This window comes from Salvelinus sp. IW2-2015, linkage group LG16 (genome assembly GCF_002910315.2).
Source record: "Salvelinus sp. IW2-2015 linkage group LG16, ASM291031v2, whole genome shotgun sequence".
NCBI classification, from domain to species: domain Eukaryota; kingdom Metazoa; phylum Chordata; class Actinopteri; order Salmoniformes; family Salmonidae; genus Salvelinus; species Salvelinus sp. IW2-2015.
In genome coordinates this window covers 5,679,441-5,692,331 of record NC_036856.1, presented here as the reverse complement: position 1 = coordinate 5,692,331, position 12,891 = coordinate 5,679,441, and the positions used below count along the sequence as shown (strand labels likewise).

At 40.8% G+C, this 12,891-nt stretch overlaps 1 protein-coding gene across 1 annotated transcript in view; it reads right to left on the bottom strand.

Moving 5' to 3' along the window:
• Window positions 1-2,333: 2,333 nt before the first annotated feature.
• LOC111976058 (adenine DNA glycosylase) overlaps window positions 2,334-12,891 on the bottom strand; it is an 18,909-nt gene continuing 8,351 nt past the window's right edge. Inside the window, 4 exon segments of the mRNA XM_070447471.1 lie at window positions 2,334-2,498; window positions 2,699-2,749; window positions 10,737-10,889; window positions 11,123-11,268. Coding sequence (XP_070303572.1) covers window positions 2,370-2,498; window positions 2,699-2,749; window positions 10,737-10,889; window positions 11,123-11,268 — 479 coding nt within the window. The 3' untranslated portion in view covers window positions 2,334-2,369.

Sequence of the window (12,891 nt, the reverse complement as noted above, 5' to 3'; positions counted from 1 at the left end):
TAAAGAGTAAGACACGGCCAACACCACACAATTATAAACTCGGATAAAATATCATTAATACCTGTCTCAATTTAGAAAGATACGGTGCAAATTAGATGAAGTTTTGTATAAAACTTGTACAAAACTTATTTCTTTATAATTTGACCAGAACAAATGGACAGGGTTGACAAGGGTACACAATAGCTTTATGAAAATGTAAACATTAKTAAAATAGTCCAATGAAAGTAATTAAAGATAGTTAAGTGCATGTCCATAACAGGGTGGACTTATCATATGGCTGATTCACTGAAAATGTGTTTTGTAATTATCTAAGTGCTGGAGCTTGGCCAACATGTTTTTCTACAAGTCTAATATTTCCATAAAAGGAATAAAAATGGTAAATGTTGCATGGTKCAAATGGTATYGTTTTGTGATATTGACCCACCTCCAAACATCAGCTTCTCGTGCATTATCACCTAAATATATCATATGATAGAGGTTAAATGAACCAAGCATATTTTATGCAACATACAGTTGAAGTCAGAAGTTTACATACACTTAGGTTGGAGTCATTCCAAACTTATTTTTCAACCACTTCCACAAATTTCTTGTTAAACAAACTATAGTTTTGGCAAGTCGGTTAGGGACATCTACTGTGTGCATGACACAAGTAATTTTTTCCAACAAATTGTTACAGACAGATTTATTTCACTTATAATTCACTGTACAATTCCAGTGGGTCAGAAGTTTACATACACTAAGATTTGACTGTGCCTTTTAAACAGCTTGGAATATTCCAAGAAATATGATGTCATGGCTTTAGAAGCTTCTTGATAGGCTAATTGACATCATTTGAGTCAATTGGATGTACCGTTGGATGCATTTCAAGGCTCTACCTTCAAACTCAGTGCCTCTTTGGCATGGACATCATTAGAAAATCTAAAGAAATCAGCCAAGACCTCAGAAAAAAATAACAATGGTAGGACTCCACAAGTCTGGTCATCCTTTGGAGCAAATTTCCAAACGCCTGAAAGTACCACGTTCACTGTACAAACAGGTAGTGCGCAAGTATAATACACCATGGGATCCACGCAGCCGTCATACCGCTTCAGGAAGGAGACGAGTTTCTGTCTCCTAGAGTATGAACGTACTTTAGTGCAAAAAGTGCAAATCAATCCGAGAAACAACGCAAAGGACCTTGGTGAAGATTGCTGGGGAACAGGTACAAAGTATCATACCACAGTAAACAATCCTATATCGACATAACATGAAGGCTGCTCAGCGGCATTAAAAAGCCCAGATACGGTTTGGCAACTGCACATGGGGACAAAGATCGTACTTTTTGGAGAAATGTCCTCTGGTCTGATGAAAGGAAAAATAGAACTGTTTGGCCATAATGGACCATGTTATGTTTGAAGGAAAAAGGGGACGCTTGCAAGCCGAAGAACACCATCCCATCCGGGAAGCACGGGTTGGCACGCATCATGTGTGGGGGTGCTTTGCTGCAGAGGGGACTTGTGTACTTCACAAATAGATGGCATCATGAGGGAGGGAAATTATGTTGGATATATTGAAGCAACATTTCAAGACATCAGTCAGGAAGTTAAGCTTTTGGTCGCAAATGGGTCTTCCAAATGGACAATGACCCCAAGCATACCTCCAAAGTTGTTCAAAATGGCTTAAGGACAACAAAGTCAAAGGTTTTGGAGTGGCATCACAAAAGCCCTGACCTCAAACTATAGAAACATTTGTGGGCAGACTGAAAAAGCGTGTGCGAGCAAGGAAGCCAACAAAACCTGACTCAGTTACACCAGCTCTGTCAGGAGGAATGGGCCAAAATTCACCCAACTTATTGTGGGAAGCTTGTGGAAGGCTACCCGAAACTCTTGACCCAAGGTAAACTATTTAAAGGAAATGCTACCAAATACTAATTGAGTGTATGTAAACTTCTGACCCACTGGGAATGTGATGAAAGAAATAAAAGCTGAAATAAGTCATTCTCTACTATTATTCTGACATTTCACTTTCTTAAAATAAAGTGGTGACCCTACCTGACCTAAGACAGGGAATTTTTACTAGGATTAAATGTCAGGAATTGTMAAAAACMGAGTTTAAATGTATTTGGCTGARGTGTATGTAAACTTCCGACTTCAACTGTATAGGAGGCCACTGTTGCAATTTGTTAATTTTAAAATTGTGTTCAGCATTCAACTCAATAATGACACACTTTGTGCTCTTAAAAAGTATTCCAGTCATGGAATAAACACCTAGACCACTTGTGGCAGTTATCCAGACAGCAAGACACAGTAGTAGTCCTTGTATGGTACTTGATCAGCTTTAAAAAAAAAAAAAAAAAAACGACATTGTTATTCATTGTAAGTATAAATTGATCAAGTTTCTTGTTTTGGGCTCTTGAAGAAGGAACTGAGTGACAGCTGTCTGGTCCCGCTGTTTGTTGAATTGTCTTTGAGCTTTTTAGACTTGTGGTGTCCGTCACTCTTAGCGTTAGTAGCCTTCTTCTGTTTCCCATCCGGACAGAGACAAGAACAGAGAAGAGTTACCACTGGCATCAGTATGGGTCATCAATGGGTCATTTAGTCTAGGTGTCAATACAGAAGGATTTCAGGTATAAATTCGGAATGTACTGTATTGCAGACAGTATAATCATATTCACTCTGGATAAGGGTGTCTTGCTAATGAATGTGATGTAGTGAAATACCTTGGTAGTTTGTCCCTCTTGATCCTCCGTAGTGTCGTACAGCTTCATGATCTGCAAGAGATAAATGACGCATGACTATTCTTGCTCACGTTAACAGTGCTAAATCAGAACACTGCATGCACACACACACTAGATCAGGGGTGTCAAACAAATGTTGTACCGGGGGCCACATTCGGTCTTCAACGAGGTCCGGATGSCCCCCGCAAAAAAGGGTTATATTTCCTCGCTGTCAACATTTTTAAAGATAGTCCTCTATCCATCTTTTTTGTAATTTTAGATACTCAGACTGTCTAGTTTTAATTTTGGTGATTATTAGTGAGCTAAATGTAGTGTCCGTTATAATTTCTACACAGTTTAGATGTARTTTTTGTCATTTTAAAAAGGGAAGTGCACTCAAAATGTATTTCCTGTTTTTCTTAAAAGATATTTCCATAACACTCTGAAATGTAGAAAATTATGATAATGCCCTTTTAGTGTACATTTATTTTTAATTTATTATAGTTTTATTATAGTTTATTTCAGGTGGAATGGAGTTTTTGGCCCACAACATGACATCAAATCTGATTTGATTATTTTGACCAATGACAAAAAACTTTTATTTGCATATGTATCCACTTTGAAGAGGATACATCCACCAATCAGGGATATGTATGTAAATATATWAAAATTTGTYTCATCATGCTAACACGATCCAACAGAATTTCAATGGCAAAAGGAGGCTAAGGGAAATACAAATAAATATGTTGCGAGTTGTTTTCATGAAATAAGCAGTGATTTATTAGACATACAGTGATGATTTGAAAATACAATTAAAAAAAGACTGCATGGGCGCTAGTTAGTTTACTCTGGATTTTAACTATGTTCTCCTGAGTTTCCCTATCGATTCAGTGGGTGCACTGTTTTGTTCCACCCAAGGAAATTTAGTTGAAGAAAATGAGACAAGAGGAACATGTCGCACTTAGGAACCGTTATTGACTTTTAAAGTTACTCAGTAAATTTTTTGGTCAAAATAACAAATCCTTATTGTATAWATCAGAAAATGTGATACAATGGCAAATTCAAATCAAACTTTGTCACATYCGCCGAATACAACAAGTGTAGACTTTACCGTGAAATGCTTACTTACAAGCCCTTAACCAACAGTGCAGTTCAAGAAGAGTTAYCAAAATATTTACCAAGTAGGCTAAAGTAAAAAGTAATAATAAAAAGTGACACAATAAAAATAACGAGGCTATATACAGGGGGCACCGGTACCGAGTCAGTGTTCGGGGGTACAGGTTAGTTGAGGTAATTTGTACATGTAGGTGGGGGTGAAGTGACTATGCATAGATAACAAACAGCGAGTAGCAGCAGTGTACAAAGGGGGGGTCAATGTAAATTGTCCGGTGGCGATTTTATTAATTGTTCAGCAGTCTTGTGGCTTGGGGGTAGAAGCTGTTGAGGAGCCTTTTGGTCCTAGATTTGGCGCTCTGGGTATTGCTTGCCGCGTTGTAGCAGTGAAAACAGTCTATAACTTGGGTGACTGGAGTCTGACAATTTTATTAATTTTAAATTAAAATGTTTTTTAATTTATTTTTTAAAATGTTCTATTTTGTACTACTATGTATATAATAATAATAATACACAGAGTACAAAACATTATGAACATGTTCTTTCCATGAAAGACTGAGCAGGTGAATCCAGGTGATCCCTTAATGATGTCACTTGTTAAATCCACTTCAAATCAGTGTAGAGGAAGGGGAGGAGACAGGTAAAAGTATTTTTAAGCCTTGAGGCAATAGACATGGATTGTGTATGTGTGCCATTAAGAYGGTGAATGGTAGTAGGTGACACGCACACTGGTTTGTGTCAAGAACGGCAACGCTGCTGGGTTTTTCACACAACAGTATCCCATGTGTATCAAGAAATGGTCCACCACCCAAAGGACATCCAGCCAACTTGACACAACTGTGGGAAGCATTTAAATTCAACATGGGCCAGCATCCCTGTGGAACACTTCACACCTTGTAGAGTCCCTGACTCGATGAATTGAGGCTGTTCTGAGGGCAAAAATGGGAAGGGGGGGGTGCAACTCAACAGTAGGAAGGTGTTCTTAATGTTTTGTTCACTGAGTGCATGTTTAATTTGAATACAATCTTTACAAATCCAAAAAGMATGCTGAATCAAATAAACATTCAGAAACGAGTTAAACCAACAGAGTAGGCCTACATAGGCATGTGTTAAATAAGGGAGGAGTTACACACACCGGTTAATGGATAACTGGTGGTACAAATATAATATTGCAAAGAAGCCAGCTGTAGACAAATCAAYTGCGAGTTCAGCCAACTGTGAAAGTAAAATGCAACACAAACCGTTAATTAGTACTCAAGAGTCTAATTMTCTTCACAATATTCTACTAATGACAATTCCTTTTGGACAGATTTCACAGCTTGTACTGCCGTGGTTATTACCACCACTCCCTTCTTACAATAGCTCTCTGCCTGCTGCTTCAGTTCCGACAGACAGAATTCTTTGCTTTACCAAGACTACAACAACTGTTAATGMTGGCGCGAGGTGAAACACACGAGGGTCACAGTGAGAATGCTGTTCATTGACTACAGCTCAGTGTTCAACKCCATAGTGCCCACAAAGCTCATCACTAAGCTAAGGACCTTGGGACTAAACACCTCCCTCTGCAACTGGATCCTGGACTTCCTGACGGGCCACCCCCAGGTGGTAAGAGTATGCAACAACACYTCTGCCACGCTGATCCTTAACACTGGGGCCCCTCAGGGGTGCGTGCTCAGTTCTCTCCTGTACTCCCTGTTCACCCATGACTGCGTGGCCAAGCACGACCCCAACACCATCATTTAGTTTGCTGACGACAACGGTGGCAGGCCTGATCACCYACAACGATGAGGCAGCCTATAGGGAGGAGATCAGAGACCTGGCAGTGTGGTGCCAGGACAACAACCTCTCCCTCAACGTGAGCAAGACCAATGAGATGATCGTGGACTACAGGAGAAGGTGGGCCGAACATGCACCCATTCACATCGACGGGGCTGTAGTGGAGCGGGTCGAGAGTTTAGTTCCTTGGTGTCCACATCACCAAAAAACGATCATGGTCCAAACACACCAAGACAGTCGTGAATAGGGCACGACAACACCTTTCCCCCCTCAGGAGACTGAAAAGATTTGGCATGGGTCCCCAGATCCTCAAAKATTTCTACKGCTGCACCATCGAGAGCATCCTGACCYGTTGCATCACCGCCTAGTATGGCAACTGCTCGGCATCCGACCGCAAGGCGCTACAGAGGGTAGTGCGCACAGCCCAGTACATCACTGGGGCCAGGATTCCTGCCATCCAGGACCTATATACCAGGCGGTGTCAAGAGGAAGCGGTCCAAAGAATTGTCAAAGACTCCAGTCACCCAAGTCATAGACTATTCTCTCTGCTACCACATGGCAAGCGGTACCACAGTGCCAATCTAGATCAAAAAGGCTCCTAAGCTTCTACCCCCAAGCCATAAGACTGCTGAACAATTAATAAAATGGCCACCCGGACTATTTGCATTGACACCCCCCCCCTTCCCCCTTTTTACACTGCTGCTACTCGCTGTTTATTATCTATGCAATAGTCACTTTACACTAATCTACATGTAAAAATTACCCCAACTAACCTGTATCCCCGCACATCCCCTTCCAAACTCCACATTAAGCATCTCCAATCCCAAATTAAATCTAGAAGAATCGGCTTCCTATTTGCGAACAAAGCATCCTTCACTCATGCTGTCAAACATACCCTCGTAAAACTGACCATCCTAGCGATCCTCGACTTCGGCAATGTCATTACAAAATAGCCTCCAACACTCTACTCAACAAATTGGATGCAGTCTATCACAGTGCCATCGTTTTGTACCAAAGCCCCATATACTACCCACCACTGCGACCTGTACGCTCTCGTTGGCTGGCCCTCGCTTCTTACTCGTCGCCAAACCACTGGCTCCAGGTCATCTACAAGTCTCTGCAGGTAAAGCCCGCCTTATCTCAGCTCACTGGTCACCATAGCAGCACCCACCCGTAGCACGCGCTCCAGCAGGTATATCTCACTGGTCACCCCCAAGCCAATCTTCCTTTGGCCGCCTTTCCTTCCAGTTCTCTGCTGCCAATGACTGGAACGAACTGCAAAAATCACTGAGGCTGGAGACTCATATCTCCCTCAGTAGCTTTAAGCACCAGCTGTCAGAGCAGCTCACAGATCACTGCACCTGTACATATCCCATCTGTAAATAGTCCATCCAACTACCTCATCCCCATACTGTATTTATTTATCTTGCTCCTTTGCACCCCAGTATCTCTACTTGCACATTCATCTTCTGCACATCTACCATTCCAGTGTTTAATTGCTATATTGTAATTACTTCGCCACCATGGCCTATTTATTGCCTTACCTCCCTTTTTTTTTTCTTTTAACATTGACTCGGTACCAGTACCACCTGTATATAGCCTCATTATTATTGTTACTTTATTGTGTGACTTTTTTTGTTTATTTTGTAAATATTTTCTTAACTCTAATTTCTTAAAACTATATTATTAGTTAAGGGCTTGTAAGTAAGCATTTCACAGTAAGATTATATTTTATCCTTGGATATTGTCCTCTGTGTGAGAGAGCTCCACCAGCTTAATGTTTCTCCTCAGCCACCTCCTGGCTCCAGTCGCTCCAGGAGTCCTTCAGCTTGACTCACTWCAGCGTTCTCCTGTGCTCTGATCTGCTCCTTAACCTCAGACAGCCTTCTCTCAATTGAACGGATCAGCTCAGTTAAGATGCTCCGACTGTCCTCCACTGTGGCCTTACCGGAATGTTACAGTGACACCATAGCTTTTCTGAACTTTTACGATGTTATCTGTTGGAATTGGTCCTGTCTCAATTTCACCCGATTCTGTCTCTCGGTTCTTTTTGCTGCAGCCGATACTGTGTCATGACCCTCATGTTTATCCATTGTACACAGCAGACAGATACACTGCTGAACAGTACCTCAATAAACAACCAGTCGTTTGTCATGATGAGAGCAGATTTTCTCCTGTAGTTGTGTGGAGGCTTTGGCCAACTTGTGCTTCTTAAAAAAGGCAAGAGATTCATAGTGAGGCTGGAGGTGAGTCTCACAGTATGAGGTCAGGCACACCAGATAGCATTTCAACGCTTGGAGTTCTCCCAGTACAGATGTCACACTCCACATGTCCAGGTCCAGCTAACAGTGAGCAGAAGGAGCAGCTTGGAGTCCTGTCTTCTTCAGTCTCTCCACTAATTCAGCCAACATGTTATTTTTCTTCAGAGCAGGCCTTGGGGTGAAGGTCTGCAATGGGAGCAGCTGTAGACACGTTTCCGATCATCCTGATTCCAGTTGTCATTAATACACAGTAGCTGTGTCTACAGGAAGTAGATCCTTCAGCTACAGATTTTAAATGAGTTCTAATTTCTTTCTGAAATTTAAAGGCTCAGCGCAGTCAAACTGCTTTTTTTMCTGTGTTTTATATCATATTGTAAAACAGCTGATGAAACGAACACTGTAAAAGTGTTTTAAAAAATTTGTCAGTGCCATTTGCTTATAGTTGCTGGRTGAAAATACAATCTACACAGGACCTTCTAATCAGCAGGTTTGCATTGGCCGGGAGTTTCGGCTTTCCATGGTTACATCACCATGTAATTGGTTAATAGACCAATAACAAAGTWCCAAAGCGCTAATTTTCAGTTTTCCCCTCCCCACTCAGACCACTTCCAGACAGTACGAGCTAAATTCTAGCTTGAGAAATTAATGGAAATCTTTTAGAGTAAGGTGCAGAAATTATTTGATATTGACATAAAATGGCTGAATTGGGCCTTTAAGAAGTAGAGACCGACTAAATATAGCGTAGAGGCAGAGACAGAGTCCAATGTTGTGTCATAGAGTGAAGGTGAGTGAGTCTTGAGTTAAATTATATTTTCAGATAAGGAGTGGTTTATGGACCAAAGTTTGTGGACCAAAGTACATGCAATAGAAAAGCTAACTCGTATGTGCAGTAGACATATGGCTATATTAATTGCACAACATATTTCACTCCATTTGTGAAATGTGAACCAACAAAGCCTTCCAAAAGTATTCACACCCCTTGATTTTGTTGAGTTACAAAGTGGAATTAAGATGGATGTCATTTTTTTGTCAACCATTTACACAAAATACTTGAAKGTCAAAGTGGAAGATTTAAAAAAATATATGTTTTTTAAGAATTAATGAAAAATAATGGGAGGGCATATAACGCGAACGTCCAGCAACCCAAAGGTTGCGAGTTTGAATCTCATCACGGACAACGTCAGCATTTCCGTTAATTAGCAACTTCAACTACTTACTACTTTTTAGCTACTTTGCAACTACTTAGGATGTTAGCTAACCCTTCCCCTAACCTAGCTAACGTTTGCCAGCTAGCTAGCATTAGCCACCTAGCTACAATTCGTAACATATCATAGGTTCAGCAAATTCGTAACATATAGTACATTTTGCAAATCCATAACATATTCTACGTTTGCAAATACCTAACATATAATACAAATTGTAATTCGTAACATATCATACGAAATAGGTGATGGACATGCACAAATTAATACATACCATACGACATATCATACTAAATGCAGTGTCTTGGATTTACATTCAGAATAATTCAAAATGCTCTGAGACCAGGTTGATTTTCAAGCAGATGTAAGTAAAAACTGTAACTACYCCATTTAGGAACATGCAATGTCGTCTTGGTAATCAACTCCAATGTAGATTTGGCCTTGTGTTTTAGGATATTGTTCTGCTAAAAGGCAAATGTATCCCAGTGTCTGTTGGAAAATAGACTGAACCAGGTTTTCCTCTAGGATTTTGCCCGTGCTTAGGTCCATTCTGTTTATTTTTATCCTGAAAAACTCTGCTGTCCTTGCCAATGACAAGCATACCCATAACATGATGCAGCCACCACCATGCTTGAAAATATGAAGTGTGGTAGTCAGTCATGTGTTGTGTTTGCCTCAAACATTCTTTGTATTCAGGACAAAAATATAGTTTATTTGCCACATTTATTTTTGCAGAATTACTTTAGTGTCTTGTTGCAAACAGGATGCATGTTTTGGAAGATTTGTATTCTGTAAAGGCTTCCTTCTTTTCACTCTGTAATTTAGGTGAGTATTGTGGAGTAACTACAATTTTGTTGATCCATCCTCAGTTTTCTCCTATCACAGCCATTAAACAAATCACCATTGGCCTCATGGTGAAATCGCTAAGCGGATCCCTTCCTCTCTGGCAACTGAGTTAGGAAGGACGCCTGTATCTTTGTAGTGACTGGGTGTATTCATACACCATCCAAAAGTGTAATTAATAACTTCACCATGCTCAAACAATCAGTGCCTTCCCTTATGAAAAAAAATTGCAGTCAGAGAGCAGTTTAACTGTAGTTTGCGGCAAAAACTGCATCCAAAATAAATAAAAAATGTACTGCAGATATGTTGCAGTGTAACGGCAGTTACAGTGCAGTATAACTGKAGTTCAACTGCAGTACAGTGCAATTATTCTGCAATTACTGCATCCAAAATACCACAGTTAATGCAGTTTTACTGAAGCTTCAAAACGGATATATTTTTTTGTAAGGGCTTCTTGCGAGGCATTGGAAAACCTCACTGGTCTTTTTGGTTGGATCTGTGCTTGAATTTCACTACTCGACTGAGGGACCTTTCAGAAGTATGTGTGGGTACWATCTTAGTGGTAATTCAAAGATCATGTTAACCACTATTACTGTTAGGGTTGTTCAGCAAAAAAATATATTATTGGAACTATGTTCCCAAATATTCCCAKGAATAACAAGAGAGACGTGATCTCGTCTCAATGTAATTTGCAGTGTACAAATTATTACAATTGTGTTCCAGCCCCCGACCATCTGCTCGGAGAAAAATCGGCCTGCGGCAAAAATCTAGTTGCCTACCCTTGTCTTAGTGACACGCGCGCACACACAAACACACAGTAGACCATAGCAAGTTACGATTACAAACCTTCTTCACTCCAGTGGATACAGCAGCTTCCTGCAGGGAAGGTCTAGTGAGCCACCGTGTAGTACTCTGGGCTTTCCCTCCGTCTCCAGAGACATTCATACACAGGCTGTACACAACATAAGTCTGGTGGATGTGGGAGAAGATATGAACCACCTGTACAATAGCAAAACACCAACAGTCAATTGCAATGACTTAGGGAGAAGCCTAGTGTAGCATACTAATACAACCTTATAATGACACAAGTCCGAATAACAAGTTATTTATTCCGAATTTTGACAGAGAAATTTATAATAATAGTCATAGGGACCATGGGACAATTTGGGACATATTCTTTAATGTCCCTGGTAGGCAAAACATAACAGTAGGCCCTGTTCTCCTGTACYTACCTCCCCCACATACTGGAGCAGCCCCTTGTCCAGCCGAACTCCCAACATTCTCCCCACCCCAGCACACAGCGCCCCCCTCTGTTTCATCTCAGAATTCTCCCCCTCCAGGAGCAGGCTAGGGAACTCCCACATACCAGCCAAAAGTCCTACAAGGAAGCAAAGAAAGGAAGGAAACAAGGAAGGAAAAGGTAAGCAGACAGACAGTTAATGAGTGTGCTCAAAATTCCCAACTGATAATAAAAGGTTACCTTTGATAGATATGTTAGTGAAAACAATGGTAAAGATATAGTYAACACACCCACCTTGGAGCTTTACAACGGCACAAACATCATGCAGAAAACAACATGAATGGTGCGAAATTAAAATGCTTGGAAGGTGTGTTTTAGTGCTATACTAGAGCCCTGTCCCAAATGGTACCCTATTCACCATATAGTGAATATAAGGACCAGGGCTCTAAACTAACAATTTTCATTGGTAGCACTGGTGCTCCCAACTTTTTTTTAAAAATTACTCGCAATAGCGAGCAGTAGTTCTCCGACGGTCTAGCTAGCTAGCTTTTTTTGTAGGCTAGTTTGCAGCAGCTMCAGCAGGTGTTATCGAAGATGTTGTTGCTAATTTGTTAGCTTCTCCCTTTTCAAGAATAACTTTCAACACGAAGTTAAGTTTCAAATGATCATCATCTGGTGAGTGGAACTGTGTTGTTTATTGCAGCTCACTCGCTGTTGCTAGCCACCGCTTMGAAAATAACTTTTTAATACATTTTGGATCACCGGTTACTTTGTGCGCTAAGCGTGAAAAGTTTTTTGGGAAATGGGAAGTAATAGTTGTACATTTCGATTGGGAAATGCTTGYCCTAATGGTTGTGTCTTGGTATTCTTATGATTGGGACCCACTGGATAATTATGTCTGAGTGAATGGCCTGCTTATCCTTTAAAATCATGTGTGTGAGTGTGGTCTTTCCATTGGCACTATGCAGTGGGGTAACTGTGCCTGGAGAAGTGGGTATCCTCAAATRTAGCCAAACGGCCTGCCCGGTGAAGGAAAGGTGCCCTGTGTGAAAAATCCTATATTTTCCTATGTTTTTTTACGACTTTTCCTGTAGATCTTTCATATTTTCACAAGATGCATTCAGGAGACCATTTTTGAGGTCTTGTAAAAATCCCCAAAATATATTTTTGGAGGGTGAAGTTGCCCTTTAATTCWATTGAGCAAAAACCCATCGATACAAATTAGCATGATACCATTCTGTCAGGTTGGCCTACTTTGCAGTCAAAATTTAATTGGGAGTTTTTTTTGGGAAAGCTTTAAGAAAATGTTCATGCAGACAGCGTGTCCATGAATTAGTCTGCTAACCAAGACTTAGTTAGCATTTACTGGAAAATTATCATAAGTTGAAACGTCTCTCCTACCTACCCTAATGGCTAGTGATGTCATTCTTCTGTGAGCTGCTCCGTGAGACAACCAGTTGAGAGCTGTGTGCTCTTGATTTCTCTATTGTACTACATAACTGATAAATCCTATACCTCCACTACACTACTTTGATAAGAAGTCAGTATATGCAAAGCCCACTGAAAAATAAATAAATGGGTATACGGCCTGCGTATAGCCTCCACTACACCACTGGCCATTTGTGTTTGACAAAAAGTGAACTCTCCTACATGAGTGCGCTGGTATTACGGTTGCTGTCCTTTCAGCATCACAAGCCTGTCACACACTGAAGGCCTAGGTCCAATAGGTTCACCACTGTACTAACCTGTCACACACTGAAG